We start from the raw sequence: 26,984 nt of genomic DNA, 5'->3' as shown, positions 1-26,984 counted from the left end.
AGAAATACAAATCACTATTTATAGGACATTAAGTGCATTAAAATTCATTTATTTTTTAATTATTTCTAATCATTCTAACATAGAAAGTCTATTGCTTGTTTTTGAGGAAAAAGTATTATAAGTAAGTCTAGTCTAGCAAAGAGTTATAACAAGTTATTGATTATCTAACATGTTTGCAGATAACAAAAGAAATCTCTACGAAGGAAGTCAGTATAGTATTGTAGTAAGATTTCGGATAAGTATCATGTGTTAAAATAGATTAAGATTATATTGAATTTATTCTATACACTGTTAGCAATTAAATGTACGGTCTATTTGCAATAAATTACTTATATGTAGCCTATGGTTAGACGCATGCAACATCAGGGGACTGATGGCAATTAATTTAAATCTACTAGTAAAATTATTTCCCTCAAATGATGTTGTTCTGATTTTAAATCTGTTTTAATTCAATAAGTCTATTTTTCCTGTCATCATTTAGTTTCATCTATTATTCTCTGAGACAAAAGACCTTTGAAGTTCCCTCAAAAGGGATGTAACCCTCGCGCATGCGCCCAGAACTATGTCAGGGACATGACCTGCAGCCTTCAAGGTCGTTTGTGTTTAACGTTTACACTGTCATTTACTTAGGCGACTTCAAGGAGTATACTCCACGATCTGGAATTTAAAAATATAAAATTTAAATTACATTATTAGTTAGGGTATGGATTTAGTGCCTCCGTTGGCCGCTGTTCAAGGTATGTTCTCAAGTAGATGGTTTTGTTTTTCATTATAATGATTTCTTTTCTTTGAACTTGAATGTTATAGAGGTTGTTGCTAAGCGCTATTTGTAGTGGGTTTGTTCAATTTTTTGTGATATTTTGTTATACATCACTTGATTATACAATTTTGTTCATCCGTTCCATTGTAATTTGAAGTCCTCTATTGGTCTAACTCCTGTATTGGTGTTGATTCTAAAATCTGTTAAAACTATATCTGTGTTATAAAATTAATAAGGACGTAAAACAAATTAATTATAAATTGTGAATGTACAAACATATTAGAGAAATGGAATAATGCTTATGTATCTTAACGTGATCAAAATGATAGACCAAGTGAGCGCAACCGTGAATTTTTCCTATTCTGATAGTTTATCGAAAATTAGGATTTATTTACTATTCTATAATTGTTCTTAAGTGCTGCTTGCATTATTTTAGATAAAATTTGGTACCACGTTTTAGTTTCATGCTTTTAATTCTGTTATGTGAACTTTTGTAAGATACTGCAGTATTTTGTAGAATCTATACATGATCAAAACTGTAAATATTTTAATGGTACCCGTATAAGTATGAATTTTGTTACTTACACACTAATGGGTGCCTAATCATAATACTAACTTATTTTCAGCATGCAGTGTTCAACCTTTAGAAGACTACGATGGACCAAGAGCACCTTTACTTCGTCAAGTGTCCCTTGACGAGGAGCGTCGGGACGAATGCCAGGGACATTGGAGGGGAGTTCACATCCAGGGTGAAGAAGAGGAGAAAGGTGTCAGGCTATTCAGAGCTTTATTACTACAGCATCTGAGGCTGGAAGAATTGAGGCCACCACCTTGTATTGTGGCGACGGCTAGACCCGATCCGAGGTGTGTAGTATAAAAGTTGTAACCATGTTTAATATTATTTATAAAACAATGTTAGTTTTCGAGTTATCAATTGTGGTTTTGTTTATTAAACTTTTACTGGTACAAGACTGGCAAACAGTATTAATGGAGCCTCTGATGTAAAGTGTTAATATTCTACAGGTCATTTATGATTGGGAATCATACAAAATTATGATACAATATCGGTTATATGGCATATGTCTACTTACTTACTTTACTACTCCTAAAGATCAAAGTAAATATTTAGAGGTCTTATACAAATCAAAATAACCCTTAAACAGAACACAGTAACATACTATTTTGCTGCTACATAATAGAAATAGATGGTAGTAAATTAGATCATCATTTGAACCAATTATAATATACCTTATTACCTTTCTCTCTGCAACTCTTCATATGTTCTCGTCTTTTAATGTGGCACACCTTTACAGATACCAAATTGAAAATATTAATATCACAGCAGTTGTAACTTCAATAAAGGCACAAACTTGACCAATTATTTTTAACCTTTAGGTTTTACATAACTGTCTACCATTTGTCCTCTCATTATGACTAAACCACCATATTTATTTCCCAATCCTCTATTGCTTTTTAAACTAAACTTTTTATTAAAATCACTATTTCTTGTACATTCAAGGGTTTTATTCTACTATTACGTAAAACGTTATGTTGTCTTAGCCATATTTAATGCTCACAATTATACATCTGTAACAATCATCAATAACAATTGGTCATTATAAACAATCAGCTAAATTATTAAAATGTTTTCTCAGTTCTACCAATATGAAATATCAATTCGTTCACAGCTTTTTCCAATATTACATTAATATCATCATCTTCATCGTGCCTCCCACCAAACTGTTTATAATTACTCCTCTCCATCCAAAGGTTGCCTGAAAGAGATCGCTCTTAGCGATAAGGTCGCCCATTGTTTTCTCATTGTGATTATTTCTAGTACTTGTTTATATCTATAATAAGTTTACTATTGTAATCTTTTGGAGGAAACAATAAAGAGTATCTATCTATCTACTTTTATATTGTTAGTGGCTGGTGGATGTATTGGCGCGACTGGCGAGCCCTGGAGCGGGCTGCTAAGAGATTTCGAGGAACAAAAGCAAGAGCGAGACTAGCAGCTAGGGCTGAACAAATATCGCTTCTCAGCTTGGATGAAGTCGCTTTTGAAGACATTATGCAGGAATTATGCCAGGTAGAATTTGATAAGTGATCTTTATTATGCAGTTGATAATGGTAAAGACGAAAACATACTTCTTATTATATCGGAATTTAATAAAAGTGACGATAATAAAAAAATATTCACTACAGGAAGCAGAGAAATTTGCGTGCGTTCGAGGAAAATTCATATTTACAAGTCAAGGTTAATTTGTAATTAACAAAGTTGTTTTGGATAGTATTATTGCCGGAAATGGTTACGTTAAATGAATGAAACACAGGCATTTGTAGTGTTCAGTAAAAAAGAAAAAAACAAAATATTTATATGGTTATCTTATTGCAGATTTTATATATGATAGGATACGAACAAGCATCTCTGTAATATCCAAGCTGAATATGATGAAATATCCATATGACCTACAAGTTTTAGATTTAGGACGGGATAGGATTTAGAATAAAAAACCGTGTAATTCTACAGCAATGTAGTTTACGTTAGGCATAAATATTGGAAAAAATTATTGAAAATTTTGCCATGAAGTATAATTATGGTATTAACTGGGAAGACATTTTTAAATAACTGAGAGAACTACGCGGTATCCTATTATTTTAAGTATTAAATTTTTTAGTCGAATACTTATATACTTTTTAATATCTTTCAGGCTTGTGCCCATATTGAGCAACGGGCTTTGGTGGTGCTAGCATTTCTATGCGAAGTATGCGCGAGAGCTGTTCGGGTTGGAGGTTGGTGCCGGGCGGCAGATTGGGCAGCGAAACATGTAGCCCAGTGCGCTACACCGTGGGCGATCAGACATGGAGGATGGGTAAGTAGCTGTCAGAATTGGATTAAAAAAGGGTTTTGTCTGAACGAAAAACAAGTTGCAAATCTTTAATTGCGGTAAATGACATATAATTAATTGACAAATAAATGTAACTTTCAAGTAAAAGTTCCAGGTAGATCATGGAAACTTCAAACAAACTGTCTGATACAAAATACTTACCGTCCACTTAAAGAAATAGAAGGTGATTATGCATACACAAGTGAATCATACAAAATTACCAAACAATGGAAACGTACTCGTATTCTACTTATATTTCAGATATTTTACTTCATTGTGTATTTTTCAGAGCGCAGTGGTAGAGAGAGCAGGTGGCGCTCGCAGAGAGGAGACGACACTACTGGCCGGGGCGGCGTTCGCCGCGCTACTGGCATTTTTACTGTTTTGCCGCACGCGAATGCGTCAAGCTTTGTTGTAACTACCCTCAAATCATATTGTTGTGGTCATGACATATTGTAATTTTTCATCATTAAGATGGGAATGACAAATTTACAAAATGCATATGCCTCATTCTTGTACGATTGATGTTTTCACTGGAATTTGAGAGCACAACTATTATTGTGTACAAGCTTTTGTGGGGTACAAGGAAAAGTACTGAGACAGGTGGCAAATTTTACTATAGAGCCAACTTTTGGCAAATCACTAAAATGTTCTATTTTATCGTCCTAGAATAAAGGTTCTTGTCCTATGTTTAAATAATTAGGTTTATTTCCTCTTTCTTCTAAAGTAAAAAAGGTGTGTTTAAGGTATCTATTAGTATATTTATAGTTAATTATTTTTACTACTGTAAGCTACACGCACAGCGTACGGTCTAAAATATTTTTATGGGGTTTGATCTCAAACAGTGTCTTAGGTATTATTGTATTTTTCTATCAGAATGGTGTTAAATGTGATTGAATGTTATTTTTATATAGCAGTAATGTATTTATGTTTATCAATAAAAAGTATTTAGATAATAACGCAGTTTTTTTTATTAAAAAAAGAACTCGTGGCGACTTTTCCTAAATTTATAATTTTTATACAAGTATCAGGTGGAAAGTGGTAACCATTGTCTTTATTCATGTACATATACCATGGTTTGATGTTTGTCGTGTGGTCCCAACATAGAATGAGATATCCCTTCCTTTGCCGTGGATGTCGTAAGAGGCGACTAAGTGAACTTAATGTCCCATTCTTTAAAATATCAAAGGCTAACTGCGGTCGTCAACCCACCTGTCAAACGTGGTTACTACTGGCAAATTTCTCCTATAGGGGAGCAGTGGACAGTTAACGACTGGTAAAACAAGCTGACGGCCCACCTGATGGAAAATGGTAACCGTCGCCTATAGACCTGAGCAGTACCATGGACATAACAAAGTATACTGTTTCGCCCATGATACCCCCCAGGCGTTGCCTTTTTTGAGGACTCAGGTGTTATTCCTCCGTAAATTCAGTATAAAATAATATTCACTGTAATATGGCTATTTTCCTTATTTCGAATGACATCGAGTTAACGACTTAATTGTTACTACTAGTGAAAAGCATAAAGATTATCCCACTCTTTTCTACAGCTAAACTACTATGGGATATAGATGGGATATATACATACATAGGGAGATTGTACAAAAGTCGATTGCTTGGGTACCTCTGTCCCATTCGTGTTTCAACCGTGAAGCAATTGTGTTTGCATGGCTGTGTTTCGGTTTGAAGCGTGGGATATGGCGTGAATTTACAGGGTACAGAGGAATAACATCAAAATTTTTTTATAGTTAGGGACACTAATCATCTAGCTGTACGATATATACTTTACGATCTTTTCTCATAACTACCAAATATATAAAACAAAGAGATTCTTATATATAAGAATATAAACATATTATAAAAATAACATAACCTTCAAGAAAAGAGTATATTCCTTTTTAAAAGGCCGGCAGCACACCTGCAATGCCGCTGGTGTTGTGGGTGATCATGGGCGGCGGTAGTCACTTACCATCAGGTAAGCCGCATGCTCGTTTGCCCCCTGTGTTGTAAAAAAAAAATGAAAGACATTTTCACTCACTATTTTATTATTTTTATTGTAATTTTTCATAATACCGCCGTCTGACTGCGTGCGGGTACGCCGATGCTCCTCTGATACGTAAAATTAAAAATTTTAAAACTTTAATTATAAACCAATGTATCATCTATAAACATTTGAATGTATTAAACAATTGCAGAAACTATCACAATGTTTAATTATTAACAATTACAAAAATAAATCTTGCTAAGCTATTCACGCTTAGATATGTCGCATACTCATGATCTTAAATAAAGTACTCAATGTTCATCGACATTGATGTAAGATATATCATATATATTTAACTGTATATTAATATTCAGATATAGTATCTTTCGTATTCTTTAGTTTCTGTCAATAATCAAATTAATTTCGCATGTCCGCATCACAATCCTACCAAGATTTATTTTTGCATCAACAATATTAAAAGCTTTGACAATAGCAACAATATTACATAATATACAGCAAAATTTAATATATATATGTATATATATATATATATATATATATATATATATATATATATATACACATACAATTTCTAAAAACTCAACTAGCTCACTGAAACCATTAAAAATCCATATAATACTGTTAATACACCACCAAAATCACAATAACCCGATACAAAATTAATGCCAGCAAGAGCTTTACCTCCCATTTTTTTTTTATCATTACAACATGATGAAAATTCCTAAAACTTATCTACTTTGTTTAAAATTAATAACATTTTTTTTTACTTTTACTTAATTTGTAGTATCACTATTAACAATCTACGCTGACATCTCGACTTCGAGTTAAGTTATTTTCGTCATTGTCAATGTTTGTGTCAAATTTTTAAATTTTATGTTTATGTGGCAATTTATTGTCGGTTTGTGTCAGTTTAATTCAGTATCTATATTTGTATTTGATTATTTAATTCCATTCGACATATTTGTCTATTTTTCAAAATATTACATTTTCGTTCATGTGAATGGATTAGATTCAGTCATAAAGATGTTTCCTTTTTAATTTTAAATAGTTTTCTGTACGTTGCTTCTTTTAGAATTTCAATTATTTCTCATTTATCAGCATGTTTTCCATAATTTACAGAGTTTGTTAAAGATACAGTAGAATAATTTAAATATTTTGCTATAACACTGTCATTTTCGGTTCTGTTTATTTTAAAGTTACTCTTTCAATAATATCCCGAAATCGAGATGAATCAGCTACGAACGAAATCGATGACTATGTAAGTCCACTCCACTTTTCTTGACCCATACTAAATTTAAAGCTGAATTTAAAGAGATAATAGCATATTCCACTAAATATACGAAATTACATTTATGGTGTTCGTATTCACGCGTCTGCGTCAAAAAAAGTGTAATGCTAATATTATTTATAATCTGCAATAATTTTTACTTTATAATTTTATATAAAAACCATCACTCTAGTAACAATTTCTACCTGGATATTATTATATTTTAATTTTTTGTTAATAAACATTTTATTAATTTTAATGATAGCATTTAGTCTATAGATATCTTAGTCTACGAAAGAAGTTATAAAGTTTACGAGTTAATCGGTACCAATGAGTGAGAGGGTACCGTACGAATAGTTAATAGAGTCAACCCTTATAGTAACTAGGTATAACAAATGCTGAGTAATGGTATCTAGCTCGGTGTGCTATTTGGTATTGAACAAATGCAAGTTAATGTAACTACGTGTGACATGCAATACGAGGGAACAACGCCCATGTGATGTAATCCATGAATCGAGACTCAGTCCGAGAGACCTAATGGCATCGCACCACATTAAACAATGGAAGGATGGTAAATTTACAAAGACTACTTACATTATACAAGAGATAGATAGAAATCGCTAGTGTAATAGTAATAATTATAATTAGCATAGCTTAATAGGCGATACATACAAATCGTACGCGCTTGGTACTTGGTGCTTCCCACAGTATTACAGTTACAAGTATGTAAAAGGATATATTACGATTTACAGCATCTACATCGTACTAAATTGAATTATTAAGTTTAATGAGTAATATATCACCAAACCTTAAATAAATATTTGCGTCAGAGCAAAGATGATTCGTTCCTTAATATCTGTATAGACCGGCCACTCAACGGTCTCACAGTTCCATTGGAAGATTTAGATATAAATATCGCAATCAGAGAATAATTTGCAATTATAGATGTTGAATAAGGATTCGTATTAGAAATTGAAACCGTTCGACCGACAGTGGCCGCTAAGCGAACTACAGAAGTCTATCAAATCCAAGCCTAACGTTATATACAGAGAATATGTGACTGCAAAGAGATGAATTTCTATAAACACTTTATAAATACGTCATAAGCATGCCCTTATCACAGATTATGACCTACTCGATTGTCCGGTACCTATCGATATGTCATTATTAAAAATTTCAAAACCGTTGCTAATTTGTTTATATATTTATGTATTAAGTGCAATTGTGTTCGTTCTATTCGAATTCAAATGCCCCTCTATTTGTTTTAATAACTTCTAATACAAGTTTAACTAAAATGAAATAAAATGTTTCGTCTAGAAGCGTTTATAAGTATTTCCTGGTACACTTGTGCGCATTCACATACATATCAAAGGAAATTGTATGAATTAAAGAAATTTCATAATGAATTTTAACCATTTGAGCGTTACACAATGGTCTGATTGTTAAAGCTTAAAATACAAATATTTAACTATCTATTCTAGTCTATTTATTGCTATGTCAAATAGGCGGGTTATCAATATAAAACTTTGTGGGATGTTAACAATTGAACATACAAAAATGTTTGATTAAAAAATCTCTATTATTCACTCACTGATCAGCTAGTTATAATGAAATAAGAAAATAATTTGAGAAAGCGAAAGCACAGACAACAGAAAGATCGGAAAGAAAAAATATGGACGGTTTTATTGATGAACCAATTTTAATGAAACATTTAGTCATAACATTTAACTTTTCAAACCATGTCTTGTTGAACGCACGAAGAAAAATATTTTTCTTATAGCTAAGACGTATTTTTAAGAATTGACTATCTTGTCTGATGTTAATATTTTTATAATAGAATATATTTTCATTGAAGTTAAAGATTAAACGTTCGAGAAATACAAGAAATTAAAGTATAGACGAGTTATAGTAAATAGGGTAAAATATAACTACCGTATAATATTTGAGAGCGGGACACATGCGTCCTGAAAACTTTAGGTTCATTATTATAATGACAGCCATATTGATAGTACCTATATGAAAGTGAGTAAGTACATTTCGTATCGGCTCATTACAATATTTAAATCGAAGCTAACAATGTTACTGAGCTCGTAGGAACTCTTAGGCACATTTTATGGAATGAGAACTTTATTAAAAATTCTGTCACATTTGCCCCGCTCCATCACCACCTTATCTTCATCTACTTGTGTATTTACAACACTTTCATTTCTAGCAATTTGTGCTAAGACAACATTACCGACATCTATCCGCGAGAATTTATTTCACATCACGATAAAATTTCAATTATCGAATCGTGGACTGAACTGTTAGGTCACACCGACCTTTTGCTATCCATAATCTATTATCATTTGTATACAAAACAAAATACTTATTTACAAAAATAACTCAACTGACATGTACACGAACAGCCTAATTTTTCCGTACATACTCTAAAACATAATCGACTTTAGCTATTTCAAGTTTGTTACCATATCACATATATTGCAATAGTTGTGTTGTACATGTTTTTTTTTTTTATCTAATAACGAATGTATTTTCAAATTAGTCCTTAATAACAATTAGAAAAATTATCTTTATACCACCAACGTTGAAACGTTGCTTTAAGCGCCATTTAACGAACAACTAACATTTATATAATAAACTACAGTCTCTATTGATGGCTATATATTTGTAATTACTTTAGTTCCTTTCATATAAAAAATGAAATACTTTAACACATTTTTCATATCCTTCAATGTTTTGTATAGACCTACACCTTCATATTCATTGAATCTTCATTTATAATTTATTGCATTTAGGAATATTCAGAGTATTAACTTTTTAATTTCCATATTTAGGAAATATCTTCAAATTGCAACTTCTTAAAAATTATCTTTGGTGCTCATTTCTCTCTTGAACTTTATCACAAGCAGTACAATTATTAGAAAATTCTAAAATAAATCTATTTAGCAAAGCAATCACAACACAACGTAAGAAAGTTATTTGAGCAATTTTTTTTACAATTTGTGCTATAACGACCTCTAATGAAAAGAACAAAGAAAATTTCCAAGATAACGCTAGCGCTGTTATCTTTATTTACGGTACTAAGTACATCATCATTCAGGTCTTATATAGTTAAATCCAGATTTTTTAGATCTTCAATAGATAAATCCTATTTGATTTCTTCAAAATTTCAATCCAATTCCAGTTGATAAGAATCTTTCCATTTTCCTTTATTATTTATTAAATGTAGTATTTCCACTATATGGAAATTGTTAGATGTTTAGTCTAGCATTTAAATCGGCTCTTACATTATATAGCACTTTTGCTACTTGTACAAAATTTGCTTTCTATGCTATGTCGTTTTTAATGACACTACAATTGTTAACGTACCTATTGTCTACATTAGAAACTGGATTGTAGCAAAGATCTTTCCCAATTACGTTAATCGTTTTGTTCCCAGTAATGTTGTAAAGGCAGAAACCTAAAACCATAAAGTTATATTGCCTTCAATTCCATGTAATTGTGAATTTGCTAGTTTACTCGGTGGGACAATGTAAGTATCCATATTCAAGACCTAAACTAACTGCAACGAAGACGAAATAAAGAAGGAACATGGTGAAGCCCAATCCTCTGTTCATTTTCCACCTGAAGCAGGCAATGCTGAGGATGACGAAGAGCAGCATAGCAAAGAGTAGGACAATGCTGCAGACCATTCCTTTTGAGTTGACTTGGACTGGTTCTCCGTTGATTAACCCATATAACAGCCAGGGCAGAGGTAACCTGCAATGAAAGTTATAATATTTTAAATATAAATTAAACTACTAATTGTGAAAGTTTGTACTATTTGTATATTTGTTATTACCCAAATTTATTCAGTGCATTTAATTGAATAGATTTAGATAAAATATATCACACAGGTAAAAAATCCGTTTTTATGAAAACATTCCTCAACAATAAATATTTATTCTTTATTTATTTATTCTTTATTGTACACAGAAAAAATTACAACATATAATATATATATATATATATATATATTTATATATATATATATATATATATAAAATGAAGATGTATAACAGGCGAGCTTAACTCTGTAAGAGTTCTCTTCCAGCAAACCCTGAGTGGAAAGGAGCATTAATTATTATATAAATTGTATTTATATGGGCATGTGTTTAACAATTGTAAACAAAAATTTTCTCGAAATAATATTCTGATCTGTTATTAATAATAATAAATATTTTTTTTGCAAAAAATATGGTCTAAATGTTTTTATTATATTTAAAACTGCATATGCTTTGCTAAAATAAATAATAAATAAATAAACTTTATTTCACTCTTTGTTAAAATATAGTTTGAAGTCCCTAACTCCCGAGGTAGGTATGAAAAAACCTGTGTAAAATCATATAGCATGTAAATTCAATTATTTTCATTATTACTATATACATCAGAAATTTTATAACGGAATTTTTAATAAAACTTTTTTTAATGTTCGTAAAAGTTTAGAAAAAACAAATAGAAAATGTAATTTTAACAGGATCCTGTTTGACGTAACAACTAGTATTACTATACTAGAATGTAAGATTAATATAAGATAAATTAAATCATGCAAAAAAAAGTTGTAGTTCGAAATAATTATTTTGTGATACATAAGTAACAAAAGGTTGTAAAAGTACGTTGAGCAATTTATTTATTTATTTAAACTTTATTAATCAATAAAATATGGTAGAAAAGGCGGACTTAATGCTATAAGCATTCTCTACCAGTCAACCTTTAGGATGTGTCTTTAGCATGTATTCGATTAAATTTAAATGATTTATTTTATTACTTCATTATTACCAGTAAACTATAAGTTAGTATCAAGTAAGTTTACGTTAAGTTTTCAAACTTATCTATTTTATCAGAAGAAAGTAGGTAAACGATAAACAGGTATATACGGTAAACCCCAAAACTACGCATCCATGAATTTACACAAGTATTTTTATGTTACTTGGCATTTGTTTGACCCGATATTTGGGGCAAGGTCCTGTATTGGTTAGATAAGTATCAAACCGAGGTGCGGGGTTACTTTTCACCCTAGCGGTCTTCTATGTCAGGGTTGCCACTTATTCGTTTTTATTGGAATTCGTAATATCTCCAATTAATTTCAATAGTTAATGATTTTTTTTATTTTATACCACTGAGGTGGCAAACAAGCATACGGGCCACCTGATGGTTATCGTAGCCTATGAACGCCTGCAATACCAGGGAGTATTACGCGCGCGTTGCCGACCATGAAGAAACCTCTTTACCTCCCTTTTGAAGGAAGGAGACTTTGTACAAAAGTCGATTGCTTGGGTACCTTTGTCCCATCTGTGTTTCTACCATGAAGCAGTTGTGTTTGCATGGCTGTGTTTCGGTTTGAAGGGTGGGATATGGCGTGAATTTACAGGGTATAGAAGAATAACATCTGAGTCCTCAAGTCATCAAAGCCGCAACCGAAAACAAAAAACGAAATTTTATCATAATTGGTTGAGTAGTTTAATTTTTAGACTAATATAACTGGTTTTGACACAATTAAAGCCATTTTTTTTTGGGACACAATCTTTAATTATTGAAAATTTCAATTTAAAGAGGAAAAATGCAGATAACAGATAGTGTATGTATGTAATAATAGACATAATATTTATTTAAATTTCCTTTATCTTCATAAATGTTCACGATTTATAAAATTATTGGTAATTTTTAAGTGACAGCCCTAGCTATTGGTGAGCATAGTGCGTCGTTCTCAGCCGGTAGTCCTTGGAAAGTATAAGTTACTTGCTTACTTGCATTGCACGCAAAGCTCACGCGGGTTTTAGCTTTAGTTATTAGTATTATAATAATGAGATTTCAATATAGATATATAATTATAATCTTCTATACTTAATATGTAAATAAATTATAATATTACATATACATAGAAATATATATACAAATTCATACACATACATACATATATATGTATGTAATTAAAATTAAAAAAAAAAATGTAAGTATGCTATAATAATTAGACACAAATTATAAATATAACTAGTTGTCATGCATTAAATATTAGTTAATTATTATTTAAAAACAATTTTTTTATTCATTCTTTATTTATTAAAAGGTATACACAACAGGTTACAATCAATAACGTTATAAATATTTATATAAAGATAAGTTTTTTTTAATACAACTTACAATGGCAAACAAGCTGACGGCCCACCTGATGGAAAGTGGTAACCGTCGCCTATAGACATGAGCAGTATCGTGGACATAACAGAGTATACTGTTTCACCCATGATACCCCCCATGCGTTGCCATTCCTGAGGACTCAGGTGTTATTCCTTTGTACCCAGTAAATTCACGCTATATCCCACCCTTCAAACCGAAACACAGCCATGCAAACACAACTGCTTCACGGTTGAAACATGAATGGGACAGAGGTACCCAAGCAATCGACTTTTGTACAAAGTCTCCCTCTGGTAACAAAGTCTCCCTCTGGTAAAAAAATAATAAATAATAATAAAGATAAGTAATAAATGGATTACACGACAACTGATAATAATGATGATTGAATGATGATTCGTCGTGTAGTGGTTTAACAAACTGCCTCGTTTTCTAATGGTTGTGAATTCAACTCCCGCAAATATTAGCACTCGCAGATGTTAAATTGTCGATTACAGCTTTTTCTATTGATCTGAGTATTTTAATAGTAAAAAAAAAAAAAAACTATGTCATATTTAAATTTATATTGTATTTATAAAAAAAAATACTAGTCATATCCCGTGGCTTTGCCTGTAGACGTATCGTGACATTAATACCATATGGCGTTATCTATCAGTCGACTGTAAACAGGAAAAGTATAATTGATGGTACGACGTGATAAGCAAATAGTAAAACAAAAACTGTATTAAAATATAACAGTAATTTAAAAAATAACATGCATAAATTGTTTATCTAAAGAATATAATATGTGTACTGAATATATTACAGAGCGCCATCTAGTTTTAAACTAAGCAAAAATTGTACTATTAGTATAAGACAGTAGATAGTATAAAATCTTAAATATAGTTCTATATACAAATTCATTTAGGTGTATAAAGCGGAAGAGGCTGTTTGTTTGAACACGCTAATCTCTGGAACTACCAGTCGGATTTGAAAAATTTTTTTTGCATTTGATAGCTCAATTCTTGAGGAAGGTTATTGTCTATTTAAATTCGCTATTTACGCTATCTGAGTGTATTAAAGTTGATTTTTTTTTTATTCAACTTAGAATGGCAAACAAGCTGACGGCCCATCTGATGGAAAGTGGTAACCATCGCCTATAGACATGAGCAGTACCATGGACATAATAGAGTGTACTATTTCGCCCATGATACCCCCATGCTTTGCCATTCCTGAGGACTCAGGTGTTATTCCTCTGTACCCAGTAAATTCACGCCATATCCCACCCTTCAAGCCGAAACACAGCCATGCAAACACAACTGCTTCGCGGTTGAAACACGAATGGGACAGAGGTACCCAAGCAATCGACTTTTGTACAAAGTCTCCCTCTGGTAATGATTGTAATGCTCTGTAAATATAAGTGCAATGTGCTATATATATACAATAACAACAAATAAAAAGAAACTACTGGAATACATAACTACTTCTTTATCAAATTACTTACTCATTGGCGCATTTATTTAAATATTTACAGAAGCTAATATTTTCTTTATAGTTGGAACGATTTGGAATAACCAATTTGTTAAAGGAAGCATCACGAACACGCGCGTGTCGATCGCTTTTAATAGCAAATTATTTGGTTGTTTCTCCTATACTCTGAGTGAATTCACGACAATCTGATATATAGTATATTTATATGTATCGCAATATATATAATTATGAATTTGAATTTATTCTTTATTGCACAATAAAACTTTGCACAGGTGGCGAGTTAATGTTTTATAGCATTCTCTACCAGCTAACCATTAGGTAAAAACAAAAAGCGCATGAAGGGTAGATGTGGTGAAAAATATGTGACAAGCTGGTTTTGTTGACTTAACAAATAATTAAAAAGTCATCATAATACGTGTAATATAAGTTATAGAAGGCGATGTTTATACAAATTTAGTCAATGATCGTTAGTAAATTGCTTAATAATAGAATTAAGAATTCTTATATTGATAGTTTTAAGTTTAAGAAGTTAATAAATAAATTTTACAACGAGCGAACTAGTCTTTTGTATTTACTTAAAGCAAAAACGTTTCAGCCATCGAGTGTCCTTATATAAAAACTTGAAGGGTTTACGTTTCTAAAATTACTCAGCTAAAGGATTTTAAACTTTAACTCGAGGGATTTGAGCGGTTAGTGTTTGCGGTTGTGGTATCGACCGAGGAATGCAGCCAATTGTATTACGAGCCTCGCAAAAGCTTTGAGATAAGCTCGCATCGCTGTATAGATAAAATTATGCCATGAAAGTTGGCCCAAGTTTGCGAAAGGTATTTCGGTGGCGCGACCTAAATAGGATTTATATTTAAGATACTTCGTTGCTCCTCAAAAAGAATAAGTTAAGAGCAACCGAAGTAAGGCAAGGTCGGAATTATAAAATATAAAAAAAAAAACCACAATCTAACTATAATAAAAATGTAAGTAAAGCTTTGTACATGGGAGATATTTAAGAAAAATTGGTACTAGGGGATTTGTTAAGAGAAATAGAAGCTAAAACAATAATATTTAGAAATTTTATCTTTTTTTTTTTATACAACTTAGAATGGCAAACAAGCTGACGGTCCACCTGATGGAAAGTGGTAACCGTCGTCTATAAACATGAGTAGTACCATGGACATAACAAAGTATACTGTTTCGCCCATGATACCCTCCATGCGTTGCCATTCCTGAGGACTCAGGTGTTATTTCTCTGTACCCAGTAAATTTACCCCATATCCCACCCTTCAAACCGAAACACAGCCATACATATACATAGCTACTTCGTGGTTGAAACACGAATGGGACAGTAGATTGGTTGTGCCGGAACAAACCGGCATCACGCCAAAAACTATTGCGTCAAATTGAATGCACAAAACTGCATAAAAATCTATGTATGTCATATCTTAATTCGCCGTCTAGAAGTGGTTTACTCAATTGCAAATCTACATTTACGAAGTAGCGAGTAAAAAAACTACCTGTTATCAATATTTCGGTTTAGTTAACCGACTTAAAGAAGGAGATTCTAAATTCGGTTGTATTTTTTTTTTATTTTTGTTACTTTCGAACTCCATTTAACAATCGATTTAGAAAAATCTTTTTTATCTGATAGGATATACTTTTAAATTGGTTACATAAATTTTCATCAGGATCAGTTGTTTCAGTATAGTTTAGAAATTAGAATACCTGGTTTTGTCAGGAAGTCTTTTTTTTTAGTAAACTTAAACGTTAACCAAAGAATCTATCACTAATAACTTTTGCTCCTCATTTCATATTTTGCTTCGGAACTTACAAATATGATTCTATCGCCGTCTAGATTCAGTGCCAGATTAATATGAATGCTAATTGCTAATTGCTTAAGATCTTAAATCGCTATTCGCTGTCGTAGCTTAATTGTACTTTTTAAATAATCGAATTAGAAATGTTGAAAACTCCAATGTTGCTACACTTTTGCATAGGCAGATAGTGTGTGTGTGTGTGTAGATGTACTCACACCTCTGTGTAGAGGCGTAAGTAGATTGGAATTATTTTGTTTAATTCCGCTACTATTCCGGAAATTGACGTCTAACATGGAAGGTCATAGAAGTTCTACTAATAGTCGTCGTATCGTCGTATCAGCCATTAACTGTCCATTGCTGTACTACAATATATACTTATAGATACGTTGCTGTCTGTCCCTTTACATTTCCTTAGTCGCTTCTTTTGACACTCACGGTAAAGAAAAGGGCGACCAATTCTAGGGACCACATGGTGACTACAAATTAGGCATGACATTGATGGCGGAAAAAAGGTCAATATCCATATCGGCCATATCGGTCGTCGAATATGTTAAAAGTCTGTTATCAAATATTATATATACAGTACATTACTGCAGCGGCCAGCAACTGAGGCATTGATGGACGAACGTGCAAATGTGGGCCGAGGTTTAGCCGAGGCACACATACGTGAGTCCATTAATGCCTAGTTGTGGTTAAGGCTTGTTTAGAACTTTTCTCAAACAATGCGCGAAAATCAAAAACACAATTTAATTTTTTAAGTTAAATGACGAATAACGAACTATAATAATTTTTCACGCGCCATAATGTTCCTTTGTTTTTTTTTCAATAAACAGTTTTATATTTGCAAGCTAGTCTGAAATTTAAATAAAACTTTATATTAGTTACCTCCTTGGTAGCCATGTTTCGAAGTAAAAGGTCATTCCATTTTTAAATTACAGGACAGATATGAGTTTACATAGTAAATTATCTGGCCGCAAAACACGACAGATACGGATTTTCATACAACTTTTGCCGGCCGCTGCCCGCATGTATCTGGACAGTACGGCAATTTTGATCTATCTTTAAGAAGATTGTCAAAATAATGCTCACATTTCCAAGCATGTTTGAGAAAAATATATTATTTTGGATAAATTTTAACAATATTTGTTATTGACCAGTATATAGATATTGTAACTAAAATATATAAATATTACTATATATTATCCACCCCTATTACTATAGTAATAGTACATAATCTTCAAGTGTTGGCAATCACACGTTTATTAATAGCTGTTTAATTAAACAGACTAATTCTAATCGACTAACCAGTGATATGGACTGCCGTAAAATAATACCTAGGTCAGAAAAATAGTTCTGTACAAGCTTCGCTTGTATGGACGTTCTAACGTGTCTAATGAAGACTTTGAACAAAATGTTTCTTTTACTCACATCATTTCGCGTTCTGAATTCAAATTTATATATATATATATATATATATATATATATATATATATATATATATATATATATATATATATATATATATATATATTTAATAATTTAATCATCGTCCATTAGTACATTTTATACAATTTAAAAGAAAAATATTGATATTGCCAGTATTATTTTGTTGCAAATTTAGTTGCTTTTTTTTGTATATGGCAATATTTACCAGTTTTAAAATATAAATACTAATGTATACGATACCGAGTGCTAGTTTTCGAAATATTTCGTTTGAGACCTCAAGTTTTATTTTCTTGATATATCGTTTAATCTTTTAGTATTACAAATGCGACCCTATTCATTTCAAAATATAGTACAAATTCGCATTCCATTCCACACAGACACGTTTCAGTAAGGATGTATACGGTGCTTTATTTGAATGTATATAACGACGGGCACTGTTTGTGTTTTGACATTGTTTTCTGCGATATCAAACTCTATGTTGTTACTAGTAAAGTACATAGTAAAAAGTAAAAATGTTCAAGAAGAAATGTTGTGACTTAGTATTATATTTGAAAAGATTTATCGATGTATTTAGCAGTGAATAAGTACAATATTTGCGGTGGATTATCAATAATAATAGATGTCGTGTCTATAGTCATATAGACCTCAACTAATAGGTATATTTAAGAAAACAGGGCCTTATCTGTTTTTTTTTTAATGGAAGATAATGCAATGGTTTCGTGAATGTAGTCGACTTAATAGAGCGTATTGCTAGCAATAGTATTGCTAGTAAAACTGGGTAATATATAGTTATATTTATATATTGTAGTTACTATATCTATACAGATATATTATATAAGATATCGGTTATCCAATATATATCGATAAGAAGAATGCTAATCTTCTATACTTATAATAAATCTGTAGAGAGGTCAATTCTGTACATGAAATATATTTCCAAAATAACTATCAGGCGGTGATTAGTGATCGATACTGATGCCAAAAATGCAATCAGTAAAATGTTTGTGTCTGTCTGTATGTCTGTTATAGAAACAAAAACTACTCGATGGATTTTAACGAAACTTGGTACAATTATTCTTCATACTCCTGGGCAGGTTATAGTATAATTTTCATCACGCTACGATCAATAGAAGCAGAGCAGTGAAGGGAAATGTATCTGTTACATCAAAACCGCTGAACGGTGAGGAAGGACATAGGCTAGTTATTTTACGAAAAAGGACGGAAACGCGGACGAAGTCGCGGGCAACAGCTAGTAGAGAATATAGATATCCAATTAGTATGGGCGATATCACAATGGGTGATCATCAATGTACAGTAGACCTCAATATATAGATATTAGATATTATCCATCACTAGTTGCCAGTTCCCATTACTAGCAATCTCTTCTCTCCTAAACGCGCCGTGTACCTATAGGAGATTCCAAATTTTTTTGTCATTTAATTGTTCCTTAGGTTTAAACGTTTAGTTTCATTAAAAACACTCACTTCAAAGGATCATAATAATTTCTATTTGAACAATAAAAAAAAAAAAACTGTATCAAAGTCTACTGTGAACTATATTAGAGATCTACAATTAAATCGTTATAGACACTTCAAAGGTGTAACGACAAGGTCGCGGTGCACGAAGTGGGGGCTAAAAGGTCAAGGAGGTAAGGCTCTGTGTCAGGTCAGGGACACTTAAACGGTTCCCCATTATTTTTACAACGGGCCAATCGAATTTCCCCGTGTTCGGTAATACTGAAGCCAAACAATATGTCTATTGTATTTATTAAGCTTATAACTTTTTTACCATTTTCAATTGGGCCGTGAACTTTTTTCAATTTATGTAGCATAAAAAAACGTGACTATACTTTTCATCTGGACAGAAAAAGAATCGAACGAGGATGTCTTGAAAAGGTTGAATCAGGAAAGAATATTAATAAAAACAATAGACAATAGAAGAAGCAAAATGCTGAGTCACCATACACGACATGTCGATTTTTAACTACTACAAGGGTAGTAGGAGCGTACTACAAGGAAAAATAAAGGGCAAAAGAAGAAGGGGAACACCGAGAAACAATTGCATGGGACAGATAAAGGAAACACTAGGTGTCATGTCGTATAGGCATGTCGTATATGGCCTGGAATAGAGCTGGCTGGAAGAGAATACATGAATTAGTTTCCCCGACAAGTGGAAACTCTTAAATGAAAAGAACAAAAATCGATAATTAATTTTAAATTTTCGCATTTACATGTCTTCCTAATATTATAAAATTGCATATAGACTATATTTTTATATATGTATATGGGAGATATTTTAGAAAAAAAAAGTGACAGGTAACAGGAAAAAAAAAACTATTATATTCTTAACAAAACATCCCACATGGGCAATATAGGAGTAAAAATTCAAAAATCAAATACTAATAATAAAAGAATATTCACAAAATTAGTTTTAAATTATCCAAATTTATCGCGTAACATAAAATAAAGAAGTACATGCGAATTGGTAACCTCCTACTGTAGTATAGGTAGTTTAAAAATATGTAAATGTCTAAATATGTAACTGAGAATAAAAATATCTTGTTTCCGTCCCGATAAGAAAGGATTGGATTGCAGCTTTACACACGAGCATAATGGGCTGCTATTTACTGGAGTGCTGGAGGCAAGCCAAAGTAAAGCGCTGATATAGAACGCGAATCACTACAGTTTAAAGACACGTAAATTATAAGCCATTATTTTCACAATTTACTCGTGCCCTTGCAATATATATTTAAATAAAATCTATCTATCTAAATCTATCGTGTTAAAATTACTTTCATGGTATTTATTCATTCTCGCTAATTTTCTAAAACGTTCAACCTATTTTAATAAAAGTATGTGTTTCGGTTTGAAGGGTGGGATATGACAGTGAACTTACAGGGTATAGAGGAATTACCTGAGTCCTCAGGAATGGCAACACATGTGAAGTATCATGGGCGAAACAGTATACTCTCTTATGTCCATAGTACTGCTCATGTCTATAGGCGACCACTTTTCGTCAGGTTGCGCCGTCGGCTTGTGTGCCATTCTAAGTTGTATAAAAAAATGATGATAAGAAGATGAACTCACCCAACAGTGACATCGAAAATATTGCTGCCCACCGAGCTGGAGACGGCCATGTCCCCAAAGCCCTTCCTGGCCACGATGACGGACGTGATAAGGTCCGGAACCGAGGTGCCTGCCGCGAGCAGCGTCAGCCCCATCACCTCGGGGGGTATTTTCGCGGTCGCGCCGGCAACGTTCGCCCACCATACCATTAGGTACGAGAAAAACGCTATCCAAACTATTGACCCTATAAATGTTATAGGGAATAGGTTTTTCCCTGAAAAGAAATAGGTTTATAGTAATTGTTAATTATATTTATGTGGCATTTTGTTGTTATTTTGTATTTATGTAGCATTCAAAGGGATTGTTAGTAATGGAGACTGAGAATCCCATTGCTAGCAATATACCCAACCAGCTCGATCTCCTCGCGGTTCCCCCTGGAAACTATCATGATTAATTCCTGATGAATTCATCATGATAGGCTAACTGGCCTGTTTTCATTCTCATCTATCACCCTTCACTGGTGCTCCGCCAGCGTATCCTGTTAGCGCAGGCGGGGTTATCATACCATTTTCACCCATAAAAAAATATACCTCGTCCGGTCGATCTCCACGTGGTCCGCCCTGGAAATCATCGTGCTGAATTCTTGGTGTATTCATGACGATGAGCTAACTGACTTGCCTTTCCGTCTCACCTATCATCCCTCACTGGTGTTCGCCAGCGTACACCGTTAGCGCAGGCGGGGTTACTACTCCATTGCTATTTATTAAAAAAAATCTACATTGTGGTACATTTAACAACTGGCGACTAACCTCTCGGAGTCCGCGTGTCCGGGAGGGTGATCCATAGAGGGAAGACAATGGGTGCAACTAACAAGTACGTCAGTCGCTTACGGAACCCGGTAGGCCACGACATGTCCAGCGGGGTCGTGTCCTCCTCCAAGTCCCCTATCTGCAATTAATTTATATATATTCTTTATTGCACTTGTAAGTTACATTGTTAATGCATTTAAAAATGTGAGCAACTGTGGACTTGTCTCTGATAGAGATCTCTTATAGACAACCCAATACAGTTAGAAAGCATGTCGTTAGCTGGTAGCTAAAGTGCTACATCGATTAATATTTAGAATACGAAATGCTATGAACACTAATAAATACATAAAAAAATATTAATTTAAATGAAATATCACTATGTACATAGTACAAAACAAAGTCGCTTGTATGCTTAGATCGGATGGATCTTGACAGGGGAATTGATTCGTTTTTTTTAATAGATAAAGTGACTCAATAGGAAGGTTTATATGTATAAAACATACATAATATAGCAGAAGAACACTGATAATTTTAGAAGTTTCTAACGTAATGTTGTAATGTAATGGGGGGCGGCGACGCTATTTAGTATCGGCATTGCACCCGTATGAAGCCATGGCGGGACGTTAGTTAAAATATATAATATTACATAAACACATATACTAGAAATAAATATAATACCTACCTAATTAAAATAAATGTTAAAATAAATGAATATATTACCTACATTAGAAATTTAGTTTAATGATTTGCATGCATTTTTTTATTACAAACTTTCAATTGCAATAAATTCATTTATGTATGATTAATACGGCATTACTAATTACATATTAAATTATTCAATGTAAATCAAAATTGCCGTGTGGTCCCAGGATAGAACAGGCCACCCCTTCTTACCCCGTGGGTGTCGTAAGAGTCGACTAAGCAGCTGTAGCGTTCCTCTTAAAACATTTCTAAAGCCTGACTGCGGTTGCCAATACGTCAGCCAAGCGTGGCAACTATTAGCAAAACCTCTCAAGGGGGAGGCTAGTGTTCAGCAGTGGACAGTTAAAAGCTGATATAATGACGAGGATGAGATCGAATGACATATCTATATAATAATCCAGAGGGAGACTTTGAACAAAAGTCGTTTGCAAATGGGGTCACTGTAGCCTATGTATCATGAAATAGGGTTGTTACAATGTTCTTATGAAGAGAAAGTATATAAACCCTGTTTGAGTGTAGCACATTTTAATCGATAATTAGCTAATATACGTGCATCGATTTAGATCAATTTAGATGTTAGATTACATTTAATTACCCTTACAAATAGTTGCTCGTTTTTATATATATATATATATATATATATATTTAATGCAATTTAAAACGGCAAATAGGCTGACGGCCCACCTGATGGAAAGCGGTAACTGTCGCCTATAGACACGAGCAGTACCATGGACATAACAGAGTATATTGTTTCGCCCATGATACCACTCACGCGTTACTATTTCTGAGAACTCAGGTGTTATTCTCTTGTACTCTGTAAATTCACGCCATATCCCACCTTTCAAACCGAAACACAGGCATGCAAACACAACTTCTTCACGGCATAAACACGAATGGAACATATGAGACGCTTCTTATATATGTATATTCTGTTGCAATTATGTTTTTCTGTCAATAAATATTTTCTATTCCATTCTATTCATTAGCTTAATTTACAATTCATGGAAACGTAAAATAAAGGTAATACAAAATGGTAATAGTTGTTCTGTCCATTTATCTCTGTACATGAATGATAAACCGGCACATGTGTGGCCTATACTTTTTAGTTTCCTCAGGTAGGAAGCAGGCGTCATTAATCTCACTCTAAAGGTACTGTAGTAATGTATTGTCGATAAACCTATCGGCTAGTTGTGGGTAAAATGTGGGGTATCGAGCGAACATGTTTTGACATTATCTTATTTCGCCTAGGTTAGATCAGTATCTCCTCGTTTCTGTATAGATTAGTGCTTACATTATTCTCAAGTTCGTGTATAATATAGTATATATCATATATGTGTAATTATATTTGTTATTCATATATATTTATTCGTTTATATATGTAATTTTAGTATGTATGTATATCAATAATTAGTAGTGCCGCATTCGAGTATTCTGACACTTCCCTATGGTTGACTGGGAGAAAATGCTTTTAGCATTAAGTCCGCCATGTACACATATATGTACTAATGAATAAATAAATAAATTAGTATTTCTATATTTATTTGTTTATTTATTTCATCAGCTGAGTGAGCTTTACAGTCTCCCAATACGCTCACCCAGGAAAGCATCAGTACAGTAACATATATGTTTAATTAAATGTATTAATTACTTTGAAATCAATAATAACAACTATATCTTAAATTTTAGAACACAAACACTTTCTCCCTCCCTTAAATCCCTTACTTGAGATATTATTGATTCCCCATACAAACTTCCATGCCTTAAGTTTTATTTTAAAGATAAAATGTAGTCTCTGCCCTTTTTTAAAGTCAAATCTATCTCTATTTTAAAATTTAATAAAATTGGTTTAGAGGTTTAGACGTGAAAAGGTAAATAATAAGGGTAAAAGGTAATGTAAAATAAATCTTTTTATCTAGTAGGTTGAAGCAAATATAGAGTTATTAACGTATTTGTAATATTAGTATGAATATGTACTGTAATCATTTATATTAATATTGTTTGTTAGAAACCTGTCGAGGTTTTCCCAAGAGAGTACAGCATGGGGTTCTTCAAAAGGGGGATAAAGAGGTTTCTTCAGGGTCAGCAACGCGCGCGTAATACCTCTGGTATTGCAGGGGTTCATAGGTTACGGTAACCGCTTATCATCAGGTGGGCCGTATGCTTGTTTGCCACCTCAGTGGTATAAAAAAAAAAACAAATATCTCTGTACGGTGCGCTCAATCGCGCTGTACCTTGTAAATTCACTGCCATATCCCATCCTTCAAACCGAAAAACAGTCATGCAAACACAACTGCTTTACGATTGAAACACGAATGGGACTGAATGAGACTGTTTAGCAATAAGACCGCCGAATTACTACACTATACTTATTGAAAAAAATTTCAACAAGTCCTGTGATATGGGTAGAGGGGGAAAGGGAAAGTTAGCAATGGAGTTTGATAGCCCCATTGCTAGCAGTATGCCTTATCGGATCGACCTCCACGTGGTTCCCCCTGGAAACCATTGTGAACAATTCATGTTGAATTCGTCATTGGGGATGGGCTAACTGACCTGCTTCATCCTCACCTATCATTCTTCACTGGTGCCCCGCCGGTGTATACGGTAGCGCAGGTGGGGTTACTATTTCATTATCACCCATTAAAAAACAAAGTCTTGTGATATTGGTGCAATAAAGTGTTAAATAAATATTTAAATTATTAGTTCTGAGTTTATTTCTACGGTAACATCTTACATCAATCATCCCATCCTAAGATTGAACGTTGGTACTTCCTACTACCTATATATCCTTTAATTACAAGGTAATTTATTAACTTCCAGTGTCGGACACTTTTAGGGCAATTTTACACGAAACAAGATTAATTGACTGATAGGACATAGGGTTGATACATTATCTGATAGACGGCCACTTCGGCTCTTGTTTTAAGTGGTATGACCCCAGGGTGAATAAGGTAATAAGGGTTCGAAAAGGATAGATTATTATCGTTTTTTGTTTTATAAAACTTAGAATGGCAATCAAGCTTACGGCCCACCTGATGGAAAGCGATAACCTTCGCTTATAGACATGAACATCACCATGAATGTCGCAGAATAGTCTGTAATGCCATTCTTCAAGACTAGGGTGTTGACTAGGGGAAAAAAAGTTTTTGAGTGGCGACCCCATACGGCCAAACGTAGTGTAAGACGACCCCTCACTAAATGGAGTGACGACCTCAAATGCATTGCAGAGAGTGGATGCAGGTGACTTAGGACCGTTCCTTATGGCAGTCTATGGTGGAGACTTATGTCCAGAAGTGGACGGATAATGGCCGAATTTTTAAATCGAAACGCAGCTATACAAGCATAGCTGCTGCATAAAAGAAAAAGGGGTTGGGGGGGACAGAGTTACTTAAGCAGATGACCTTGGTTGTGTTCCAAGATCATCTGCTTTCTGCTAGTTATTTTTTTAATCAACTTAGAATATCGAATAAGCCACTGATGGAGATTGGTAACCGTCATCATAAGATATAAGCAGTACCATGGACATAACAGAGTATACTCTTTCGCCCATGATACCTCATGATATAGTTATTTAAAGAAATATTAATAAATTGTGAGTACTTTATATGTATTTTTTTGGTAAAATGTATAATAATTCATAAGTTGTGTTATATACAAGATAACTAGATAAATGTCGAGTGATATCCGTGTATCAAAAAATCTATACGATGCCACTCAAATTTGGATAAGTATCGAAGCTAGCTAGTAGTCATTTATAATGTAACAGATTGACTGACATACAATTATACCGTCATATATCTAGGTGCATGAAAGAAAGAATGAATCGATTTTCAAAAATTACTATGAAAACATACTATTTCCATATTGCCTGCAATATGGCTGAGGAATCCGCTGTCAACAGTTTGTATATGCCAAAATCAGAATTATTAGTATTTTTCTATTATTAATTAATTTATTAATAATAATTACTTGATTATTAAGAATTAAGAAGTTAGTAGTAATTATTGTACAATATTGTTCTTTTAAAAAATACTACTAGATTGTTTCCTAAAGAAACAAGGAATAAAAAACAATAAAAAAAAATATAGCATCGTACACTACGGTTTCATAATTCTATAATTGAATACGCTGTAATATGAGAGGATCAAATTCGTTTGTTATTATAGTAATTATAAATATGTATGGTATATAGGTTCGCGTCGAAGGACCGGGTTTTTAGACCATAATAAACTGGTCTTTTCATTCAGATGCATAATCGATACAATTATTATAGAAGTCCTTATAAACGAATAAAATTATCCGGCTCGGTGGGACAAGATCTTAATAATTTGGTCCTTCGAGCCGGATAGTTTATCTAAACTTAATTATTGCAGATATATTTTCATACGTACCTCTTCTATAGCATCTAATTGAACGTCCGCGAGCCCCCCATTGGGGAGATCGAGCGGTGTCTCTTTCGCCTGCGCAGCGACCGCCGAATGCCTCGCGGCGGTGGCGCCCGCGCCGCCCGCCGTCGGCCGCGTAGCCTCGAGCAGCACTTTGAGGGAGGCTATCGCGTGTAGCTGCGTTGCCTTCTCATCCACTTTGCCTGGCGGA

General features: G+C 33.2%; 2 protein-coding genes across 2 annotated transcripts in view; one reads left to right on the top strand and one right to left on the bottom strand.

Moving 5' to 3' along the window:
- Nucleotides 1-586: 586 nt before the first annotated feature.
- On the top strand, nucleotides 587-4,607 carry LOC113521984 (uncharacterized). Its single transcript, XM_026907688.3, has 5 exons — nucleotides 587-737; nucleotides 1,387-1,624; nucleotides 2,687-2,849; nucleotides 3,472-3,633; nucleotides 3,938-4,607. Exons 1-5 carry the CDS (start codon nucleotides 704-706, stop codon nucleotides 4,064-4,066), a joined length of 726 nt encoding a protein of 241 aa, XP_026763489.2. The 5' UTR covers nucleotides 587-703; the 3' UTR covers nucleotides 4,067-4,607.
- Nucleotides 4,608-5,684: 1,077 nt separating this feature from the next.
- The window catches only part of LOC113521930 (sodium/potassium/calcium exchanger Nckx30C), a 93,318-nt gene continuing 72,018 nt past the window's right edge, over nucleotides 5,685-26,984 (bottom strand). Inside the window, exons 4-7 of the mRNA XM_026907607.3 lie at nucleotides 26,780-26,976; nucleotides 21,690-21,828; nucleotides 20,902-21,154; nucleotides 5,685-10,682 (exon numbers count right to left, since the gene is read on the bottom strand). Of these exons, the coding sequence (XP_026763408.1) occupies nucleotides 10,439-10,682; nucleotides 20,902-21,154; nucleotides 21,690-21,828; nucleotides 26,780-26,976 (833 nt within the window). The 3' untranslated portion in view covers nucleotides 5,685-10,438. The remainder of the gene's footprint in view (nucleotides 10,683-20,901; nucleotides 21,155-21,689; nucleotides 21,829-26,779; nucleotides 26,977-26,984) is intronic.

The sequence above is a fragment of the Galleria mellonella genome, unplaced genomic scaffold (genome assembly GCF_026898425.1).
Source record: "Galleria mellonella isolate WM207_F2 unplaced genomic scaffold, CSIRO_AGI_GalMel_v1 utg63, whole genome shotgun sequence".
Classification (NCBI taxonomy): Eukaryota; Metazoa; Arthropoda; class Insecta; order Lepidoptera; family Pyralidae; genus Galleria; species Galleria mellonella.
This window is presented reverse-complemented; position numbering and strand designations above follow the sequence as displayed.

Bases quoted from the DNA above. Each gene is read 5' to 3' on its own strand.
- LOC113521984 (XM_026907688.3), top strand. From the start codon at position 704: ATGGATTTAGTGCCTCCGTTGGCCGCTGTTCAAG. The intron at 738-1,386 runs GTATGTTCTCAA...ACTTATTTTCAG, and splicing joins TCCGTTGGCCGCTGTTCAAG to CATGCAGTGTTCAACCTTTA. The intron at 2,850-3,471 runs GTAGAATTTGAT...AATATCTTTCAG, and splicing joins TTATGCAGGAATTATGCCAG to GCTTGTGCCCATATTGAGCA.